Here is a 24266-nt window from a genome sequence, read left to right as displayed (position 1 = left end):
TCCATACCTCAAATAACAGGATTATTCATTAGAGTTTCCTATTATTTTTTATGGCCTTCAAAAATTATTTAAATCCTTAATCCATCTGGAATTTGTTTTGCTATAAGCAATGGAAAGGAACCTACTTCTTTTTTTCCAAATAACTAACTAGTTATGTCAGTATTTTTTAATCAAATAATTTGTTTCCCTACTTATCTGAAACATCTCCTTTATTATATACTAAATTTCAAGATGTTTGAACTGATTCTGTTCACTGGTCTATCTGTTATCATATTAGAATCAAACTGTTATAAATACTGTAGCTTTTTATGCTCTAACATATGATATAGGAAGTTATCATCAAATTATTATGAAGATTTCTGGGAAACAATAGTATACACACTAGAAAGAAAATGAAATTTTCAAAATGAAGAGTTAATAATCCCAAAGAGGAAGGAGTTGATTTGAGAGATACACTGGAAATATTAGACCCAATAACTACTCATCACATAGGCAATTCTAGAGCGAGGACTATCCTGTTTTCTAATTCTAAAATTTTATTCTTCAACAAAAAACCCATACTCTTCTCTTTTCCTTCCTCAATAAAATTATTGAGGAAGATAGGTCCGAATATGGTTTAAATAGGAAATGACTGATAATCTAAACATAATAAAACAATTTTAGTATTCTGAATCTAATAAAAATTTTAGGCAAAATTAGAAAAGAAATCAGAATGGTTATTAAATTAGAAAGTTATTTGAAATTTTATAATTATATTATAGTTTAGTGTAATTTCCTGTCTCTAAAATTATCTTTAAAATAAGTTGCAGAATCTTTGATGAATAAAGTAAATAATAATAACATTCTAAAATGAGAATTTGAAACCATGAGGGTAACTATGTAAATCACAAATTTAGAGTTTTAAAATGATAAAATAATGTGTAAAAAGTACTTTAAAAGGTACAAAATGGCAAGTAAAAATAAAGTTACTTTATTGGGAAGGAGAATTGGCAAAGATAAAATTCACTAATGTGGTATTTATTTCCTTGAAAATTTGGAAGTAAAATATCCTAAATATTGGGCTTAATTGTAAAAGCTTTCTGATGGAGATACACTGTGATATATTACCCTGCTGCATTTAGTTTTCATTCATATATTTGATATTGTGCTTTAGTCTACAAAAGGAAAATTCAAAATCACCAAATGATTAAACCAACTTTAAAAGTTCAAGAAAAAAATCAGTCACCTATGCCAACATGTGCTTCTTGTATCATGCTTACATCATTAGCACCATCGCCAACAGCCAATGTTATAGGCTTCTCAGGTGAGATTTTTATCAGTCTTATTACCTGAAAGACATACAACTAATTAGTTATGATAAAATTTAAATCTTCGTGTATTTATATAAAGTCATTTATCTGAAATGATCTGTTGTAAGAAAAGTAGAGCAATGAAAAAAATTTTTATATGACGATAATAGGCACCGAGGTTCACTTTTGGAGGGATGTCTCCATTAAGATGTTAGGAATGTCTTTCAGAAATGACACAGCAAAACAGAGTATTATCTTTGGATTTTATGATGGTATGTAAGAATCTTTTAAACACAGTTTAAATTTGTAAAAAAGCTTAATAATTGTGTAAAAAAATAATTACAATTAATTGAACTTTGTCAGGCAATTTTTTTTCTTTCTCAAGAAATTATTCTTTTCATTTGATACAGGGGAAAGATAACTATTTTCTCTTGTAATAAAATTTTTAAAAATTTATAAAGCAATCAAAATTAAATTCAATAAAATCAAAAGAAAGGTTTCTTTGGAATACTTGAATATACTTTTATAAATAATCTAGGAGGACTTCCCTGGTGGCACAGTGGTTAAGAATCCGCCTTCCAATGCAGGGGATGCAGGTTCGATCCCTGGTCAGCAACTAGATCCCACGCATGCTGCAACTAAGAGTTAGCATGCAACAACTAAGGAGCCTGCTGGCCACAATCAAGGAGCCCACCCACCACAACCAAGAAAGAAAAAAGAATCTAGGCATTAGCTCTGTTTGGTCTCAAGTTTTAGTCTCCATAGACTGTGGGGAGTACAGGGGTTATAATAATAATAATAAAAGAGGCACTGTAAAAAAAAAATCCATGAAGCCAAAAAAACTGGATGTAAAATTTTTTAGATCTATATGTGAAAAAATGTTTAGATGTGCATTTCAAAGGGTATCCTTGTGAAGATTACAGTTGTAAAAAATATTTGTATAGGCTATCACTTGAATTCTAGTTAGCTGAACTTTAAATATTTCCTGTATATAGCTTCATATCAGAATTAATTGGCTTTTCAACTTTTTACTAAAGTTCTATTTATCACTTAACAGCTATCTTTAACAAAGAGAATTATCACTTCATAAGAATGCAAGAATAAGCACAGATCAACAGAACCACCTGGAGGTGCAGATGAACTGAAGTCTTATAGGCTCCCTCACCAGTTAAGTAACTAACTGAGACTTCAGTTATCACAGTTCAAATTTATGTCTCAGGAAAATCACAAACTGCTACCTACCACGTCATTTCTAGGTCACAATGACCTATTTCTAGGTCACTATGAATAGGTGAAACTTCAATATTCACTGTGAAATTTCCAAAGGCCTAATGTACGTGGTTAAAATTCATATTATGAGAAGTGACTGACCCCTAGCAAGATACATATACTGCATACCACTAAATGGAACTAGATGAGGCATTAACGTAAAGAATACTTTTTTTTTTTTAAATTAATTTTATTTTTGGCTGCTTTGGGTCTTTGTTGCATGCGGGCTTTCTCTAGTTGCGGCGAGCGGGGGCTACTCTTCCTCATGGTGCGTGGGCTTCTCATTGCGGGGGTTCTCTTGTTGCGGAGCATGGGCTCTAGGCACGTGGGGCTTCATTAGTTGTGGCACATGAGCTCAGTAGTTGTGGCTCGTGGGCTCTAGAGTGCAGGCTCAGGAGTTGTGGCACACAGGCTTAGCTGCTCCACGGCATGTGGGATTGTCCCTGGGCCAGGGCTCCAACCTGTGTCCCCTGCATTGGCAGGCGGATTCTTAACCACTGCGCCACCAGGGAAGTCCCAAGAATACTTTTAAATCTAAATATCTTTATGGGACTTGTTATGACATAAACATACCTTTGCTTTCTGCAGTGGTGCCATACGACAGCACATTACAGCTGAACAATTTTTACAAACTTCCATAAATAGTTTTTCATGCTCCCTGAGTGCAAGAGACAGACTGGTCCCATCCACCACCAGACCATGCTGAATCACATGGTCCTCTGTAATTCTAAAAAAGAAAATAATTATATCCTCTGTAAGACACTTTAAAGCCATATTATTCACACTCATCTAGTAAACAAAAGCTTCTTACTGAAAGATGGATCATTTACTCACAGACTTCACTGTTACAAAGCCGGCATGTCAGGGAACAAACTGAGTTCTATCACTTGAAAGTTAAGATTAAGCAGAACTGAGAGTGACTGATATGATAAGTAAAACAGGTGATATTCATTTTTACAATGAATTGGTATATACACGCAGTAACTATGTTTTCTAAAATGTGAACTGTAACACATAATCTGAGGATATTCTCCCAAACTGTAAGAAAAGTCTTACAAAAATAAAAAAGTTACTAGTTATACATTTAGCAAATCCTAATTTTAAAAAATTAAATGAAATCAAAAATGTTCAGGAAAATTTACAAGCTAGATTCACCATAGGAAGGAAAGGAATGAAGGAATCATAACTGTCTCTTGATATTTAACCCTACAATGGACTGTAATGCCAGGTATTACAACGGTGGAACATGGATAACACCCCCCTGTGGGCATATACTACACTGAGGACTACTCCAAAGCATGACCTAATTACTGACAGCTGGGCAAACTACTTGTGACAAGAAAGAGGTAAGAAGAAGAAGAAGAAAAACAAAAGGAAAGATAAGAAGCTTGCATCAGTATGTAAATCAACTGTATTATTGAGCACACTATTTTGTTCAACTGCTTTACCCCACTCCTCCTTTGGTAATAAGAGTTTCTCATTGAAAGAAGCAGTGTATGTATATACAGATTTACTTTCTGGAGCAAGCTTCTTACGCTGCTAAAGGCCAGCACTCAAAGTAGCATTGCACTAAATCCACCAAAAGGAAAATACTACAGTTCACCACTGGGTTCACAGGATAGCAAGATTGCTACTGAGAAACAGCCATACATTTTCAACTTTTTTTGGAGCTTTATTGAGATATTATTAACATATAACATATGTAAGTTTAAGGTGTACAACATGATAATTTGATATACATATATACTGCAAAAATGACTACCACAATAAGGTTAGTTAACACCTCCATCCTTTCACATACTTTTTTGTGTGTGGTGATAACATTTAAGATCTTTCTTTACAACTTTCAAATATATAATATAGTACTGTTAATTACAGTCACCATGCTGTACATTAGGATCCCCAGAACTTATTCATCTTATATATAAGCTTATATATAAGTTTGTACCCTGTGACTATCATCTCCTCATTTCCCCCACACCCCAGCTCTTGGCAACCACCCTTCTACCACTGGCTTTTTAAAGTTCCACATTGGGGCTTCCCTGGTGGCGCAGTGGTTGAGAGTCCGCCTGCCGATGCAGGAGACACGGGTTCGTGCCCTGGTCCGGGAGGATCCCACATGCCGCGGAGCGGCTGGGCCCGTGAGCCATGGCCGCTGAGCCTGTGCGTCCGGAGCCTGTGCTCCGCAACGGGAGAGGCCGCAGCGGTGAGAGGCCCGCATACCGCAAAAAAAAAAAAAAAAAAAAATAAAGTTCCACGTATAAGTATTTGTTTCTCTGACTTATTTTACTCAGCATAATGCCCTCAAGGTCCATCCATGTTATCACAAAAAGCAAGATTTCCTTCTTTTTTTATGGTTGAATAATATTCCTTTGTGTGTGTGTATACACACACACATCACATTTTCTTTATCCATACACATATCAATGGACACTTAGGTTGTTTCCATTCTTGGCTATTGTGAATAATGCTGCAATGAACATGGGAGTGTGGATATCTCTGAGATAGTGATTTCATTTCCTTTGGATAAATACCCAGGAGTGGAACTGCTGGATCATATGGTAGTTCTATTTAAAATTTTTCCCATACTGTTTTCCAAACTGGTTGTACCCTCAATTTTTAAATGACAAGTGAGAAGACTATTAAATGAGCAACAAGCTATAAAAACTAAACCAATACTGTAATTTTTTGTCTTCTAATACTTAAATCTTTTCTGTAAGTTAAAATGATGTCTTTCATAGTATGCCTAACAACTATTGTGTTGCACAACTAATAAGTGGTAAACAATTAACATTCACAACATAAAATTTTAAAAAAGTATATTTCTTTTAATAATTCTCCAATATCCAAAATCAGCACCTAAACTATTCTTCCTCCCTGTTGGCTGAACTTATTTAGCAGCCTCTGCTGCCTCCAGTGCACTCAGCATGAGCACTACCTGAGCACATGGCCTCATAAGAAGGAGTAGCAGCCAAGAGTAGGATAGATCAAATCAGTTTTCCTTGGCAACCTTCCCATGGCATAATAACTTAGGTTTTCCTCTGGACAGGTGTCATAAATCAGCATACTATCTCACAATCCATGGGGTGACATTTATGCAGTATGGAAAACCAGCTCACAGTTCTGGTACACAGTAAGGTAGCACCTACTTATTTCTGTAGTCTCATGTCTCAATACTTCCCACATCCTCTCCCATCTACTCCATTCTCTGGCCATACTTAACTACTATCAATTCCTTGAATGAATCTCTCAGCTCTGGGAATTTGCATACATTGCCCCCTTTGCTTCTTGGTGTTACTCTCTGACCAGTTTACATTTCATTGCTGGAAACAACACAGTCGTGAGTTCTAATGTAGAGCAAGAGCTTAGCCTAGGCTAAGCTCAGGCTAAGCTTCCCTCTTCTGTCTACCCACAGCTCTTTGTTTTGCCTCAGTTACAATTCAGTTGTGATAGGTCTATGACAATATATTTATTTCTGTTTTTCCTACACATTGTAAGTATTCTGGGAATAAACAATACACCTTATGTGACTCTGTTCCAAATGCCTAGATAAGAGACAATCATTATACGTTTGTGAAGGACTGGATATATATACTAAAGCTTTCAAAGGTATGGAATTCTTTTGCTATACCCAAGATTTTTAGAATAGATACTTCCTGAAAGTCTGTAAATCAAAATCCTATTGACTTACATGGTTAACTCAGAAAATGCACTCCAGGAATTCCCTGGCAGTCCAGTGGTTAAGACTCTGTGCTCTCACTGCTGAGGGCCCAGGTTCAATCTCTGGTTGGGGAGCTAACAAACCCACAAGCCTCATGGCATTGCCAAAGGAAAAAAAGAAAAGAAAACGTACTCCACCAAAAAGATGGTATCTCTAAAATATAAGTTTCACACAGCAAGCCTAAAATTCATTTTAAGGTATAACCTTCACTTTATAATACAGCTTTTGTACAAAAAGGGAAATGAAGAATACCCATGATCTTAACAGACTCACTAAAAGCACATATATAGAAGACTTAAAAAAATTCTAAAATACAATAATTATCTTTTGATTGCTATAGTATGTTATTAACCATCATATCTTCTTTACCATTTTCAGTATTTTTTAAATGAACATTCACTATCTTTAAAATCAGGAGTAATATTTAAGAGTAAATGATTCTGAGCAAACAGTTTGTATGTTTTAGGGAGTTCTTGACATTATGATACTTAAATGCTTTAAGCAATCAAAATAGTGTTGGCACTGCTCCAAAACTGTAGTATAATTACCTAGATCAGTCACCTTTTTGAGCTCAAGCAAAGACCCTTCTGAGAGCTGTACTGTCTCTTTAAAACATCCCTTAAGTAAGTTTTTCTCTGATGAAATCCAGAGTTTAGTATCACATCAATCCCTGCATAACAAATGTAAATCAAGCACTGAACGTACATTGACAACTGTGGCACTGTCTTTTCGTATTTGTTTTTCTGCATTAATATCACAAGACTGCAAAGACAGGTACCTGTAGAATATCTTAGATGGCTACCTACAAGCAACCCTGAGGCTTACACTGAAGCACTCCTAATTTATTGTAAAAACAACTGACTGTGTTAAATGGGGGCTCCTAAATAAAGTTGATCTACCTAAAAAAGCAGATTTAGAGAAAAAGAGAATGCATTAAGAGCATAAATAACCTATGAAATTATCTTTGAACAGATTAATTTCCCTGTTTGGTCATGTGAACCTCATCAGTGGTTGGCAAATGTTTTCTGTAAAGCGTTAGAAGTAAACATTATGATTTTAAGTTTTGTGGGCCATGATGCTAAATTGAGGATATTATGTAGGTACTTATGCTACAAAAGAGGAAACAAATTTTGACCAAAAAAATTTTAAGTAAAATATATAATAATTAAGGGTCTCTCTCGCCTTCTGAGAGGGTCCACACTCTGTGGAGTGTTTCTCCCAAGGCCTCTCGCCTTCTGAGATGGCCCACACTCTTGTCTGTGGAGTGTTTCTCCCTAAATAAATCCACTTCTTATCTATCACTTTGTCTCTCACTGAATTCTTTCTGTGATGAGACATCAAGAACCTGAGCTTCATTAAGTCCTGAGGCCAGTCTTTGAATTCTGCCAGAACTAAGGCCCGTACCCAGGTGGAGAATGGAATGATGATGTTGACCCACATGACTTCAATCAACTAAAACTTGGACTCTATCAATCGTGGCCCCAATTCTATGCTGAACTCTCCTCTGCTCAATCCCCTTCATGAATATGCATGTACCCTTAACTTAAAACTTCCCCAAGTGTGCTGTCTGGGGGAGACACTATTTTAGGAAAGATCCCCAGTGTTCTCCTTACTTCCTGCAAGTAATAAATCTTTCCTTTCCCCCCGCAAAAAAAAAAAATTAAGTACAATTTTTAAAATAATAGAAGTCTACTGAGAACAGAAATCTTTTTTTTTTTTTTGCAGGGGGAAGAACCCCCATTAATTTTGATTAATTGGGGTTCAAAGTTCATGTTTCCTATCATCAAAACCAATTGCACATGTCCATCTGTTAATGCTGACTTGTAATGAGATTTTACATTTTATTGCAAAAGAATCAATCATCTGTAATGGATTTTGTATTTCATTTTTGATTATGTCTTTTCAAAGAGGCAGTATATTAAAGCATATTATCATTGAATAATAAACACAATGCTTTGCCACCTAATTTGATAATAATCAACACTCCACTATGCTTTAAGAGTGAGATATTAAAAGTCCATTTTTCTTTTCATGTTTGGACATGATGGTTAAATACTGATAACAAAAATATACTAAAATGTCATATGGCAAAATGTGTGGCACAGAAAACATTAACAAGTTATAATTGTGTCTCTGTGATTTGTAGTATATCAAGCAGCAGTGAGAAATGTTAAAAGTGTTTTATAAGGTCTCTGTGTCCCAATTACTCAACTGCGCTGTTATAGTGCAAAAGCCTTCACTGATGATATGTAAATGAACAAATGTGGCTCTGTTCCAATAAAACTTTATTTACAGACAGACACCAAACTTTTAATTTCATGTAATTTTCACACCATGAAATATTACTCTTCTTTGACTTCTTTTTCATCCATTAAAAAATGTAAAAATTATTTTGAGCTCATGGGCTGTAAAAAAAGCAGTGGGCCATATTTGGGCCCATGGGCCATAGCTTGCTGGCCCCTGAACTCCATGATCCAGATAATTATATTCTTACCTTCTGGCAAGCTGCCTCAACTTTTCAGCACATTCACTGTCTGACGTCTGGTTTATAAGTTCAAGGATGTTCATGGTTCTGTGAAAATGTCCACATGACAAACTCACACTAACAGCTGTTTCATGTTTATCTCCAGTAAGTACCCATACTTTGATACCAGCCATTCTCAATGCTTCGATAGTTTCTCGAACTTTATCTTGTAGTCTGAAAATAAAAGAAACAAAATTAGTAGTAGAGAACACTTTTTTGACTGTATTTTTAGTATAAACCACAAAGTAAGGTAATTCCAAACTCCTTAACCTAGGAATGTTATAGTATAGTAATATAATTGAATTTTTTTTCCATTAGGGAAAAAATAGGAATAACCAAATTCGTGACCACCTGGCTAATATAAAATCTACAACTGTGTGCTAACACGTTTGTCACAATGGGCATTCCAGAGTTGTGAGGCATTTTAGGTGACAGACACTAAATGATCGCCTGGGTCAATACTGCCTTTATAAGAACATTTGTGCATTCTCACAACTGTAAAGTTTCCTTCCCTTCATTTTGGTTACTGATAATACTACTGTAAATGTATTTGGTTTTTTGAAGCTCACAAGGTATAGATATGTTGGAGCACTATGTAAACTTAAATGTAAAATCTACAACTTCATATTTTAAGAGTATCTTCAAAGTTGATTTTTATAGAACCAACTAACTATATAGTCTTCATAATCTCATTTTCTTAGAAAGTCTTAAATTTCAAATTAGAAGATTTTCTCCTTTTTTGGCAAGAAAATCTCTTACCTCATTAGTTCAAAAATCAAACTGTGGACCATAATTGTCTACATATAACCTCAGGGAGTCTCAGAAATCTCATGAGGACAACTGAAAAGTAAATGAAACCCTAGATTTTAAAAAATGCAAGCACCTTTAGATCTAGGAGGTAGAGAAAAACATAACAATAGGCTTAATTTGTAGAATTCAATTTAATTCAAGAAACTGTGAAACACACATGGAGAGCGATGCTGGGAACAAAAGGCAAAAGAATAAGTAGACCTCAAGGAATTCACAGGCTAACAGAGGAGAAAGTCTTCTAACAAATAATATACTTCCACAAGGACAACAACAGAACAACAGAACTACTAACAGAGGAGAAAGTTTTCTAACAAATAATATACTGCCACAAGGACAACAACAGAACTACCTACAAAACATGGAGGCTTTCCAAAGAAGATAATTTTTAATACTATTAGGGGTTAGGAAAGGTCCTCCTGGAGTGGGGGTGATATATGAACTATGGTTTATGAATGGGTATTCACAGACGGATAAGGGAAGAATGATCCAGGCAGAAAGCACAGCCTTGCTAACGAAAAAAGGCACAAAATAGAACACTTTTAACTATAGTTGTTGTTCAGAGAAGTAGACAGTTTGGTACTGTTGAAATGTAAAGTGGAAGGGGGCAGTGGTAAGAGGTGAGGCTGGAGAATTAAGCAGGAGCTTTAAATCTTTGTATGGAACACTGAGGAATAGTTTAAAAACTCAAGACTACAGGCAAAACTACACATGGCTGGATTCTTTCAATTATTTCAGATAGCTGGCTAGAACAAAAATTATATATATGGACTGGGAAAAATTAAGGCTTTAATTCTCTATTTTGATTTTAAATATATTAAGTATAAAATGTTAAAAAATAGAATTTGTCATAAATTAGAAACACTTGGCTAGAAAAATTCTTATGGGAGAAAAATGATATTGCCTATTTGTCTGATACTTACTTGTCTTCTACTGCTGTAGCTCCCAGCAATATCAGGTCTTTCTCTATGAACTGGAAGACATCTGCCAATTTCTCTTCCCGTTGCTGCAAGGCAGTCCTGGCTTCAAATAAACGTCTATCTATTTCCTCATACTCTTTAGGTGTAAACTCTCTATAGGCCATACACAGAGTTCTCAGCCCTTTCTAAAATAGGAAAATTAAAGACAAAAATTGAACAAAAATAATTAATGGGGAATTAAGAAGTCATTGAAATAAATGGAGGACCCCATTACCAAAATTCAATTATAAATAATTTAAAAAGTACTATCATCTAGTGGCAGGAAATAAACAAACTTTCACAAAACCCTAGTTATCTGAGTTATGGGACACATATTATCATAGCTCTTGCAATTTCTGATGAGTTCTTAAACAGTTGCTCAAAATAATTAAGGTCACTGAATTATAGAACATTATAGAGCCTAGACAGGATCATAAAGATGATTTACCTGCGATTTTAAATATGTTTTACCAGGAAAGCCAAAAAGTTCTATAATGGTACCTTTAGGATTGTCAAGAGAGAGGAAGCCTAAGGTTCTTCTCTCCTGTTTTAACCACTACAACTCCACTTTTATCTACTTTTATTTTTTTTAGACAATTTTTTAAAAACATCTTTATTGGAGTATAACTGTTTTACAATAGACAATTTTTTAAAAAAGTCTTTATCAAATTTGTTACAATATGCCTTCTGTTTTATGTGGGTTTTTTTGGTTTTTTGGCCGCGAGGCATGTGGGATCTTCTTGACCAGGGATTGAACCTGCATTGGAAGGTGAGGTCTTAACCACTGGACTGCCAGGGAAGTCCCCATTTTTATCTACTTTAAAAGAACTTTTTTTGGCTTCCCTGGTGGCTCAGTGGTTGAGAGTCCGCCTGCCAATGCAGGGGACACAGGTTCGTGCCCTGGTCCGGGAAGATCCCACGTGCCGTGGAGCGGCTGGGCCCGTGAGCCATGGCCGCTGAGACTGCGCGCCTGGAGCCTGTGCTCCGCAACGGGAGAAGCCGCAACAGTGAGGGGTCCGCGTACCACAAAAAACAAAAAACAAAAAACTTTTTTTTAAGCAAAGGGGACTGTATAATTTCCTGAGGGTTCATGATATGACAAATTCACATTTCAAATAAAGAAGTCTGTAAAGTGGTCATTATCAACCAACCAATACTTTCTAGAGCCACTGAATGAATGATTTTAAATTGTATCATTATACCTTCACTGGTGAATTGGAATTTCACAAAACTTAGGAATATATATTTGATTATCTGATTCTACCATGTGTGAACTTTTCTTATGGTGTTAATATTTGAAAGTTGGTATCTAAATCTGAAAGCTTACAAAAGTTCTTTTTCTTGCAACACATGTTCCTCAGAAAAACCCAAAATAAATGTTCTAAGAGTAGGACTCAGAAAGGGAAGGTTTTAAAATACTATATGACACTACTTAGCAGATTTCTAAATGTTGTCATTCCTTGATTTACAAATTACCTACAGCTATAAACACCCGTTTCTCTTAAATAACAGTTAAGCGACTATGAGAGTTACTAAATTAATTCATTCCACAACAAACATTTATTGAGTGCCAACTACGTGCCAGCATTTTTCTGGATTAAAATGACAGAAAAGTAGAATAGGACTTCCCTGGTGGTGCAGTGGTTAAGAATCTGCCTGCCAATGCAGGGGACACGGATTCGATCCCTGGTCCAGGAAGATCCCACATGCCATGGAGAAACTAAGCCCGTGCGCCACAACTACTGATCTCGCGCTCCACAACTACTGAGACCACATGTTGCAACTACTGAAGCCTGCATGCCTAGAGCCGGTGCTCTGCAACAAGAGAAGCCACTGCAACGAGAAGCCCATGCACCGCGATGAAGAGTAGCTCCCGCTCACCGCAACTAGAGAAAGCCCACACACACAGCAACACGGACCCACCGCAGTCCACGCCCTGCCCCCCCCAAAAGTAGAACAATGCCTTTGTTCTTATGGATATTACAGCGTGGTAGATGAACTAGACCATAAACAAATAGAAAGTAATGCGAAAAAAGAAACCAAAAGTAAGTAAAGAAGGCAGGTGGGCAGCATTTATAGAAATGTAGAAATGAGAGATCATGAGACTCTAAGACTGAGATGGAGCTGCTTAATAAGTTTCCTCTTCACATGAATTGTGGCACTTTGTTTCTGTAAGATTTTCCTACATTCTTTTATTAAGAGGGATATAATTCATGTACCATAATTCACTTTAAAAAGTACAAATTCAGGGCTTCCCTGGTGGCGCAGTGGTTGGGAATCCGCCTGCCGATGCAGGGGACACGGGTTCGTGCCCTGGTCTGAGAAAATCCCACATGCCGCGGAGCGGCTGGGCCCGTGAGCCATGGCCGCTGAGCCTGCGCATCTGGAGCCTGCTCCGCAATGGGAGAGGCCACAACAGTGAGAGGCCCGCGAACCAGAAAAAAAAAAAAAAAGTACAATTCAGTGGTCTTTAGTGTACTCACAAAGTCGTGCAATGGTTATTACTATCTAATTCCAGAACATCTGCATCACCCCTAAAAGGAATTCCATATTCATTAGCAGACACTTCCCTTTTCCCCCTTCCTTCAGCTCCTGGCAACCACTAATATGCTTTCTGGCTCTATGAATTTGTCTTTTCTGGGTATTTCATATAAATGGAACATGTGGCCTTTTGTGATTAGCTTCTTTCACTTAGCAATCTTTTCAAAGTTCATCCATGATGTAGCATATATCAGTACTACATTCCTTTTAATGGCCAAATAACATTTTGTTAATATGGATATGACACATCAGTGGATGGACATTTGGGTGTTTCCATTTTTTTGGCTATTAGGAATAAAGCTGCTAAGTACAAGTTTCTGTGCTGACGTATGTTTTCAATTCTCTTGGATGCATACCCAGGAGTGAAATTACCAAGTCATATAGTAACTCTATATTACTCTATGTTCTATGAGGAATTGTAAAACTATTTTTGAAAGTGGCCATATCATTTATGTTCCCATCAGCAATGTATCAGGGTTCCAGTTTCTACACATACTTGGGATTTTTGTACGTCTCCTTTTTTTGGGGGTGGCATGCTGCACGGCATGCAGGATCTTAATCCCCCGACCAGGGATGGAACCCATGCCCCCTGTAAATGGAAGCACGGAGTCTTAACCACTGGATCACCAGGGAAGTCCCTCTCTTTTTAATATAGCAATCTGAGTGGTCCTTATAGCCATAAGTACTCTGGCTGTACTAGGTGCAAAGAGAAGACATATTTTAGCAGGTTAAAAAAGGTCAAATTTTAACCAACGAATGAGGAGCCAACACATAATGGAACAGAACTGCAGAATTTCTATAATTTTTGATAAAATACTAATGCAAAAATGAAACCCCAAATCTTTCATATATGTATATTTTTGGCGGTTTTTAAATTAGAGAAATTTGCACTTACCAAAGCAAATTCATCTACATGAATTCTGGTTTTTTCTATTTCTCCACCTATACATTCCGGGAGAATTGATGATTCAGCTCCTTTAACAAATAAAAGTTTCTCACCTAAAAAGAAAAATGAGTTATCAAGCTCTTAGTATTATGTAACTAAAAATTCATGAACATTTAAATTGGTTACCTGAAGGTGCCTGAACAATTACACTCATTCTTCTACGATCTGAATCAAATTCCAGAATATGAAGCAGTTTGTATCTAAGGAAGAAAAAATAAGAAAGACAAAATCTGTACTTTTTTGAATAATATTAAGTGAATATTTAGAAAGAACCTCTATAAAAGATAAAATGGTTAATTTAGAACAAGAAATTAATCTCAATTACATTTTTCAAGATGATGGATTATGAGTCATTAATAACACAAGATAGAAAAAGAAGGAACTGACATTTATTAAGTACTTACCAAATGCCATGTACTTTACTTACATACCTTATATCATTTAATACCCATGAGAACCAAAGGAGGTAGGTCTTATCTCATTTTACAGGTGAGGACTATTAAACTCAGAAAGATACACTCATTTGCCTTAAGTCAAATGAGCATGTGAATGGCACAGCAAGGAAGGGAATACATATCTGCCGAGCTTCATGTTTTTCCTCATTAAAAAGGTTGACTGATTCTCAACTCTTTTTTCTGCCTAAACACACCTGAGAAATACGAACACTCACATTAGTAACAGAGGCTCATTACAGCAGTGATTCTGAACCAACGACAGGGCATGTGTGTGCAGCTGGGGGACACCAAGGCCTCTCTAGGGAGCTGTAAAAGAATTTGTGTGGATGGGTCAGGTGTGGATTGAAAAGTCTTCTAGATGAATTTATACAATGATGTACATATGGAATGTTTTGGCACATCTCAAAGAAAAACACTGAGTAGAATGGTTTATAAGTTGATAAAATGAGCTAGACAGGCTCCCAGATAAAACTAGCCAAAGACAGGGCGCTGTTTAGTTCAGAAAAGCGTAGTCTGGAAAAGCACAAGTGGAGCTGAAATATGATCAGAAATGATAAAACCACGAAAGATATGAATGTGATAAGAATGGACTAATTTATCAAACAGCGGAAATACTGGAAATAATACAATGGTTCCTTAATGTTTGAAAGATAAAAATTATAGGAAAGATAAGGAAGTTTTTATTTAGTGAGTAGAAATTTACAAAACTCATTATCCTAAAAATGTGTAAAAATAAACACATAAGTAAATTCAAGAACCATTAAGCTAAAATACAGATGAAAGTTTCAGAGCATTATACTGTTACTACCATGATGAGATACAATGTAATACTGACATCATTCTGGAGCCGGTGTCAGTAAACTTTTCCTGTAAGGGGCCAGATAGTAAATACTTTAGGCTTTGAAGACCATATATGATCTCTGCTGCATATTTTTTTGTTTTGGAAAACACTTTAAAAATGTAATTTAGTTTGCAGGCGGTACAGAAACAGGCTATAGGCCAGATCTGGTTTCTGGGACATAGTTTACCAATTCCTGTTCTATAGTAAACACTTAATATATAGAAAATTACAATATAGAAAAAAATTACCGTTCCAGTTTTCCGAGTGTTTTAACTTCCATAGTTTCTCCAGAACTGCCAATAAATACAATGCCGAATCTAGGGAATAAAAGGAGAAAGAAATATAAGATTTAAAGAATGATATTTTATAATTCACAATATAACTAACTTGAATAAAAACATTTAAAATATAAGTTTAAGATGTATTTTAAAGTTATTTCCTTTGAGTATAGGATTATTTTTAAGAAACTGAAGGATGAGAGTAGATCCAAAACAATACATACACAAGTATTTCTCACAAATTATATTGTTCATATTTCACAGTAACCAGACTTGTAAAGAGATCTCTTCAAAATATGACTTAATGCAAGCTTGACAACAAAATTAATGACATTTCAAATTCTCATTTAAAATACTTTTATGTGTAAAAATATATACATATAAATAAAATACCTTTATGTGTAAAAAAAAGTAAAAATAAAATACCTTTATGTGTTTCTGAATTTTGTCTGAGAATTTAAAATTATGTTCTTGTATTTTCACATTTTCACTTAAAAGGTATTTTTCTGAAGATTTGAAAATTAAACTTAAAACTACCTTGCAGCAGCTTCCACGAGAGCCTTTTCATCTGGTGAAGATGCATAGTACTCCAACTGGGAGGGTGCAAGGTTGGTTTGCCAGGGACCATCACCAATGCCATCAGTCTGAACACTGCTAATCTGCACAGTGTGACAGAGACTGACTGCCTTAAAGAAGAGATCATGTTCTTTAATCTGTAGAAACATAATTAATATTCATAATGAAATATACGAATACCAAATAACATGTAGGAACATGTAGGAAACCAGAAACAAAATTCTAAAAAATGCAAATAAATACAGCTCATAATTTGATAAACTAAGATGTAGAACAAGAGTGCTACAATTCGGAATTGCATAAATAATAGTTGGTTGCTTCTGAATCCCAAGAGTAAAATGTCACATTTGCTTATGACCCTTCAAAATCTGAGTATATTTTTAGGAGGCATAACCCCAAATTGCAAGTAAAGGTGAAAACTCTTCTGTGGAAGAACTGAGACCTCAAAAGCTCTATTAAGCTCTATTCCTTAGCAAAGTCGTCTTTATTTCAAGGCAGAAAGGGCTTTCCTTAACTTAGTCCCACTTAAATACCCAGAGAACTAAAGTAGATGCATATATATATATATATATATATTTTTTTTTAGTGGAACATTTTATTTATTTATTTATTTAAAATAGATCTTTACTGGATTGCTTCACAATACTGTGTTAGTTTCTGTTGCACAACAAAGCGAATCAGCCATATGCATACACATGTCCCCATATCCCCTTCCTCTTGAGCCTCCCTCCCTAAAGTAGATGCATATTAAGTGACAAGTTAAGCTGGCTTATGACTATAAATTCTCAGTGCTGAATCAAAGGATAAACATTTCAAATGTATATTCCTTGTCCCACTAACACTTAAACTTTTTCTTCTACAACCCATCAACTAACAAAGAATTACTATTTCAAATGAAACTCCTATTTATTAACTTAAAAATTACTTAAAAATTGCTTACTAGTTCAGTTTCATTTTCAGGACTAGTTCTAAAAGAGGAACTGGTTGCAAGATGGGATAAGTTGTTAAGATGGGATAAACTACTAAGATAAGATAAGTTTCCTTCTGAAGAGTCTGGTGTTGGTCCTTCAGATACAAGTCTACCATTGATTTCCTGGTATTTTATACCATTAATTGAACATTCCCGAAACTGCATCTCGTTTTCGGTCAGTGTACCAGTTTTGTCTGTAAACACATACTCCACCTAGAGATAGAAAACAAAAGAAAACAAACCTTTATGTTCAGGGTATTATGTTAAACAAAGAAACTTTGTACTATGGCTCCTGAAGTTGTTTACCTATTAACATTGATATACTCATGTTAACATGAGTCTTACTTATAATCCGAGCACAAGCAAATAATTAAAGATGCCACAGAAACAAAACAGGGTAATACAAAATATTTAAAATCTATATACTCTTTGAAGTCTTTGGCATCTTTAGGTTCATGTTCATCTATAGAGTTGACTGATAATTTCTGTTGAACAAGCAGCAGAAATACAAACTGCAGTTATTCTCTATAACTGATATTTTATATCAGTTATATACTGATATTTGGGGATACCCCCCAAAAACAGCTGGGCTGCCAGGCTTTTCTAAGGAAAACTTTTGGACTTGTAAAGAAAACCAAAGATTAGCATTCATTTGAGGATATCCCCTTACATGAAAAGGTAAAGAGAGTCTAGAACAAATGATAGGCAGTTCCGCTATAACACTGTCTTGAAAACACAAGAATTTATTACAATGAGACTCATATATAAGGGAACAATTTGAGCATAATATGAACTTTGCGTTTGATTATGAACAGTTTCATCTGTGAGAAACACTAGGTGAACACAGAAAACTGCACCCAGAATACATGAAATATATAAACCTCAAACAGCTAGCAGCTCCCTCAGGTCACCATGTGTGTTATGAGCCATAACCATTCACATCTGGTATTATACTTTCCTTCTGTTTTCAGATAACCTTCCTTCCAATACTTCACAATAACACACAAGTTGCAATACTTCTGATGGCCACTTCCACAAGTAAACTTCAGGTCATTTTCAAGATAAAGTGCCATATTTATTGTAGTATTTATGTATTTCTTAATAATTTAGCAAGTCCTGTTGTCATTAGGTTCTTATCTTTTTATTTTAAATGTGTTACTGACAAAGTTTTTGTTGTATCCCAATCCCATTTTCCCATAAGCCCTGTGCTTTTTAGTAAGTACTTTTGCACAGCACAGTGATTTTAGGAATGCATATGTCACATTACAGCAGCACTGATGTACTGAGAAAGGAACTAGGAAAAAACTGAGAAAATGCAACTAGCAGAAGGCTTTAAAGAAACTGTCATTAATATCATCAAAGAGGTGAAAGAACAGATTATATTCAAGAAACAAGAAAAGGATGTAATTAAAGACAACCATTCTGGGAATTCCCTGGCTGTCCAGTGTTTAGGACTCTGCGCTTCCACTGCGCTTCCACTGCGGGGACATGGGTTCGATCCCTGGTTGGGGAACTGAGATCCTGCAAGCTGTGCGGCCAAAAAAAAAGAAGACCATTCAGATATACTAGCATATTAGATATTAAAAACATTACAATACAAATAAAAGAAATCGAAAGATAGGTGGAACCAGAGGGCAGACAACAGAAGCAAGAACTACAATCCTGCAGCCTGTGGAAAAAAACCACATTCACAGGAAGACAGACAAGATGAAAAGGCAGAGGGCTATATACCAGATGAAGGAACAAGATAAAACCCCAGAAAAACAACTAAATGAAGTGGAGATAGGCAACCTTCCAGAAAAAGAATTCAAAAAAATGAGAGTGAAGATGATCCAGGACCTCAGAAAAAGAATGGAGGCAAAGATTGAGAAGATGCAAGAAATGTTTAACAAAGACTTAGAAGAATTAAAGAACAAACAAACAGAGATGAACAATACAATAAATGAATTGAAAACTACACTAGAAGGAATCAATAGCAGAATAACTGAGGCAGAAGAACGGATAAGTTACCTGGAAGACAGAATGGTGGAATTCACTGCTGCAAAACAGAATAAAGAGAAAAGAATGAAGAGAAATGAAGACAGCCTAAGAGACCTCTGGGACAACATTAAATGCAACAGCATTTGCATTACAGGGGTCCCAGAAGGAGAAGAGAGAGAGAAAGGACCAGAGAAAATGTTTTCAGAGATTATAGTCGAAAACTTCCCTAACATGGGAAAGGAAATAGCCACCCAAGTCCAGGAAGCGCAGTGAGTCCCATACAGGATAAACCCAAGGAGAAACACGTCGAGACACATAGTAATCAAATTGGCAAAAATTAAGGACAAAGAAAAATTAATTGAAAGCAGCTAGGGAAAAACAACAAATAACATACAAGGGAACTCCCATAAGGTTAACAGCTGATTCCTAAGCAAAAACTCTACAAGCCAGAAGGGAGTGGCATGATATACTTAAAGTGAAGAAAGGGAAGAACCTACAGCCAAGATTACTCTACCCGGCAAGGATCTCATTCAGATTCGATGGAGAAATCAAAAGCTTTACGGACAAGCAAAAGCTAAGACAATTCAGCACCACCAAACCAGCTCTACAACAAATGCTAAAGGAACTTCTCTAAGTGGGAAACACAAGAGAAGAAAAGGACCTACAAAAACAAACACAAAACAATTAAGAAAATGGTCATAGGAACATACATATCGATAATTACGTTAAAAGTGAATGGATTCAATGCTCCAACCAAAAGACACAGGCTTGCTAAATGGATACAAAAACAAGACCTGTATATATGCCTGTCTACAAGAGACGCACTTCAGACCTAGGGACACATACATACTAAAAGTGAGGGGATGGAAAGATATTCCATGCAAAGGGAAATCAAAAGAAAGCTGGAGTAGCAATACTCATATCAGATAAAATAGACTTTAAAATAAAGAATGTTACAAGAGACAAGGAAGGACACTACATAATGATCAAGGGATCGATCCAAGAAGAAGATATAACAATTATGCACCCAACAAAGGAGCACCTCAATATATAAGGCAACTGCTAACAAGTATAAAAGAGGAAATTGACAGCAACACAATAATAGAGGGGGGCTTTAACACCTCACTTGCACCAATGGACAGATCATCCAAACAGAAAAGTAATAAGGAAACAGAAGCTTTAAATGACACAACAGACCAAATAGATTTAACTGATATTTATAGGACATTCCATCCCCAAACAGCAGATTACACTTTCTTCTCAAGTGCGCATGGAACATTCTCCAGGACAGATTACATCTTGGGTCACAAATCAAGCCTCAGTAAATTTAAGAAAACTGAAATCATATCAAGCATCTTTTCTGACCATAACACTATGAGATTAGAAATGAATTACAGGGAAAAAAACGTAGAAAACACAAACACATGGAGGCTAAACAATATGTTACTAAATAACCAAGAGATCACTGAAGAAATCAGAGGAAATCAAAAAATACCTAGAGACAAATGACAACGAAAACACGACAATCCAAAACCTATGGGATAGAGCAAAAGCAGTTCTAAGAGGGAAGTTTATAGCAATATAAGCCTACCTCAAGAAATAAGAAAAATTTCAAGCAAACAATCTAACCTTACACCCAAAGGAACTAGAGAAAGAAGAACAAAGTTAGCAAAAGGAAAGAAATCATAAAGATCAGAGCAGAAATAAATAAAACAAAGAAAACAATAGCAAAGATCAATAAAACTAAAAGCTGGTTCTTTGAGAAGATAAAATTGATAAACCATTAGCCAGACTCATCAAGAAAAAGAGGGAGAGGACTCAAATCAATAAAATTAGAAATGAAAAAGAAGTTAACAACAGACACCTCAGAAATACAAAGCATCCCAGGAGACTACTACAAGCAACTCTATGCCAATAAAATGGACAACCTGGAAGAAATGGACAAATTCTTAGAAAGGTATAACCTTCCAAGACAGAACAAGGAAGAAATAGAAAATATGAACAGACAGTCACAAGTAATGAAACTGAAACTGTGATTAAAAATCTTCCAACAAACAAAAGTCCAGGACCACATGGCTTCACAGGTGAATTCTATCAAACATTTAGAGAAGAGCTAACACCCACCCTTCTCATACTCTTCCAAAAAACTGCAGAGGAAGGAAACACTCCCAAACTCATTCTATGACGCCACCATCACCCTGATACCAAAATCAGACAAACATACCACAAAAAAAGAAAATTACACACCAGTATCACTGATGAATATAGATGCAAAAATCCTCAACAAAATACTAACAAACAGAATCCAACAACACATTAAACGGATCATACACCATGATCAAGTGGGATTTATCCCACTGATGCAAGGATTCTTCAATATATGCAAATCAATCAATGTGATACACCATTTTAACAAATTGAAGAAGAAAAGCCATCATCTCAATAGATGCAGAAAAAGCTTTTGACAAAATTCAACACCCATTAATGATAAAAACTCTCCAGAAAGTGGGCATAGAGGGAACCTACCTCAACATAATAAAGGCCATATACAACAAACCCACAGCAAACATCATTCTCAATGGTGAAAAACTGAAAGCATTTCCTCTAAGATCAAGAACAAGACAAGGATGTCCACTCTCACCACTATTATTCAACATAGTTTTGGAAGTCCTAGCCACGGCAATCAGAGAAGAAAAAGAAATAGAAGGAATATAAATTGGAAAAGAAGAAGTAAAACTGTCACCGTTTGCAGATGACATGATACTATTCATACAGAATCCTAAAAATGCTACCAGAAAACTACTAGAGCTAATCAATGAATTTGGTAAAGCTGCAGGATACAACATTAATGCACAGAAATCTCTTGCATTCCTAAACACTAATGACAAAAAATCTGAAAGAGAAATTATGGAAACACTCCCATTTACCACTGCAACAAAAAGAATAAAATACCTAGGAATAAACCTACCTAGGGAGAAAAAGACCTGTATACAGAAAACTATAAGACACTGATGAAAGAAATTAAAGATGATACCCACAGATGGAGAGATATACCATGTTCTTGGATTGGAAAAATCAATAGTGAAAATGACTATACTACCCAAAGCAATCTACAGATTCAATGCAATCCCTATCAAATTACCAATGGCATTTTTTACGGAACTAGAACAAATCATGTTAAAATTTGTATGGAGACACAAAAGACCCCGAGTAGCCAAAGCAGTCTTGAGGGAAGAAAACGGAGCTGGAGGAATCAGACTCCCTGACCTCAGACTATACTACAAAGCTACAGTAATCAAGACAATATGGTACTGGCACAAAAACAGAAATATAGATCAGTGGAACAGGATAGAAAGCCCAGAGATAAACCCACGGAACTATGGTCAACTAATCTATGACAAAGGAGGCAAAGATATACAATGGAGAAAAGACAGTCTCTTCAGGAAGTGGTGCTGGGTAAAATGGACAGCTACATGTAAGAGAATGAAATTAGAACACTCCCTAACACCACACACAAAAATAAACTCAAAATGGATTAGAGACCTAAATGTAAGACCAGACACTATAAACCTCTTAGGGGAAAACATAGGAAGAACACTCTTTCACATAAATCACAGCAAGATCTTTTTTGATCCACTTCCTAGAGTAATGGAAATAAAAACAAAAATAAACAAATGGGACCTAATGAAACATTAAAAGCTTTTGCACAGCAAAGGAAACCATAAACAAGACAAAAACACAACCCTCAGAATGGGAGAAAATATTTGCAAATGAATCAACGGACAAAGGATTAATCTTCAAAATATATAAACAGCTCATGCAGCTCAATATTAAAGAAACAAACAACCCAATCCAAAAATGGGCAGAAGTCTTAAAGAGACATTTCTCCAAAGAAGACATACAGATGGCCAAGAAGCACATGAAAAGCTGCTCAACATCACTAATTATTAGAGAAATGCAAATTAAAACTACAATGAGGTATCACCTCACACCAGTTAGAATGGGCATCATCAGAAAATCTACAAACCACAAATGCTGGAGAGGGTGTGGAGAAAAGGGAACCCTCTTGCACTGTTGGTGGGAATGTAAATTGATACAGCCACTATGGAGAACAGTATGGAGGTTCCTTAAAAAACTAAAAACAGATTTACCATATGATCCAGCAATCCCACTACTGGGCATATACCCAGAGAAAACCATCATTCAAAAAGTCACATGCGGGCTTCCCTGGTGGCACAGTGGTTGAGAGTCTGCCTGCTGATGCAAGGGACACGGGTTTGTGCCATGGTCTGGGAAGATCCCACATGCCGTGGAGTGGCTAGGCCCGGGAGCCACAGCCACTGGGCCTGCGCGTCCGGAGCCTGTGCTCCGCAACGGGAGAGGCCACAACAGTGAGAGGCCCGCGTACTGCAAAAAAAAAAAAAAAAAAAAAGACACATGCACCCCAGTGTTCACTGCAGCACTATTTACGATAGCCAGGTGATGGAAGCAACCTAAATGCTCATCAACAGACAAGTGAATAAAGAAGATGTGGTACATATATACAATGGAATATTACTGAGCCATAAAAAGGAACAAAATTGAGTCATTTGTTGAGACATGGACAGATCTAGAGAGTGTCATACAGAGTGAAGTAATTCAGAAAGAGAAAAACAAAGATTGTATATTAATGCATGTATGTGGAACCTACAAAAATGGTACAGATGAGCTGGTTTGCAGGGTAGAAGTTGAGACACAGATATAGAGAACACATATGGACACCAAGGGAGGAAAACCACCATGGGGTGGGGATGGTGGTGTGCTGAATTGGGCAATTGGGATTGACATGCATACACTGATGTGTATAAAATTGATGACTAATAAGAACCTGCAGTATAAAAAAAACAAAGCAAAAAAAAATAGGTGGAAAGATAAAGTTCATGAATTCTCCCAGAAAGATTATAAAAACAGAGAAATTAAAATGGAAAGTCAAAGAAATTAGAGAATCAAGATAAATGAACTGACAACCAAAATAATAAATTTCAAAAGAAAATCCCACAAAACATAAAGACACTTTATCAAAGAAATAATATAAGAAAAATTCCTAGAACTGAATGACTTGTGTTTCCAG

At 35.9% G+C, this 24266-nt stretch overlaps 1 protein-coding gene across 10 annotated transcripts in view; it reads right to left on the bottom strand.

Annotated features, from left to right (window-relative positions):
• Positions 1-24266, bottom strand: part of ATP11B (ATPase phospholipid transporting 11B (putative)) — a 124800-nt gene that overhangs the window by 41711 nt on the left and 58823 nt on the right. For all 10 annotated transcript variants that reach the window (XR_010840693.1, XM_059064521.2, XM_059064527.2 and 7 more), the window contains 9 exons: positions 17147-17389; positions 16168-16343; positions 15601-15669; positions 14183-14256; positions 14006-14109; positions 10534-10715; positions 8774-8977; positions 3132-3285; positions 1226-1328 (listed from right to left, as the gene is read on the bottom strand). Coding sequence is in view for 9 of the 10 variants with exons in the window: in XM_059064521.2 (XP_058920504.1) it covers positions 1226-1328; positions 3132-3285; positions 8774-8977; positions 10534-10715; positions 14006-14109; positions 14183-14256; positions 15601-15669; positions 16168-16343; positions 17147-17389 (1309 nt within the window). In the remaining variant the exon portion in view is untranslated. The remainder of the gene's footprint in view (positions 1-1225; positions 1329-3131; positions 3286-8773; positions 8978-10533; positions 10716-14005; positions 14110-14182; positions 14257-15600; positions 15670-16167; positions 16344-17146; positions 17390-24266) is intronic.

This window comes from Kogia breviceps, chromosome 5, assembly GCF_026419965.1.
Source record: "Kogia breviceps isolate mKogBre1 chromosome 5, mKogBre1 haplotype 1, whole genome shotgun sequence".
Taxonomy (NCBI): Eukaryota; Metazoa; Chordata; class Mammalia; order Artiodactyla; family Physeteridae; genus Kogia; species Kogia breviceps.
The sequence above is the reverse complement of the archived record's forward strand: the minus strand, read 5'-3'. Positions and strand labels throughout refer to the sequence as shown.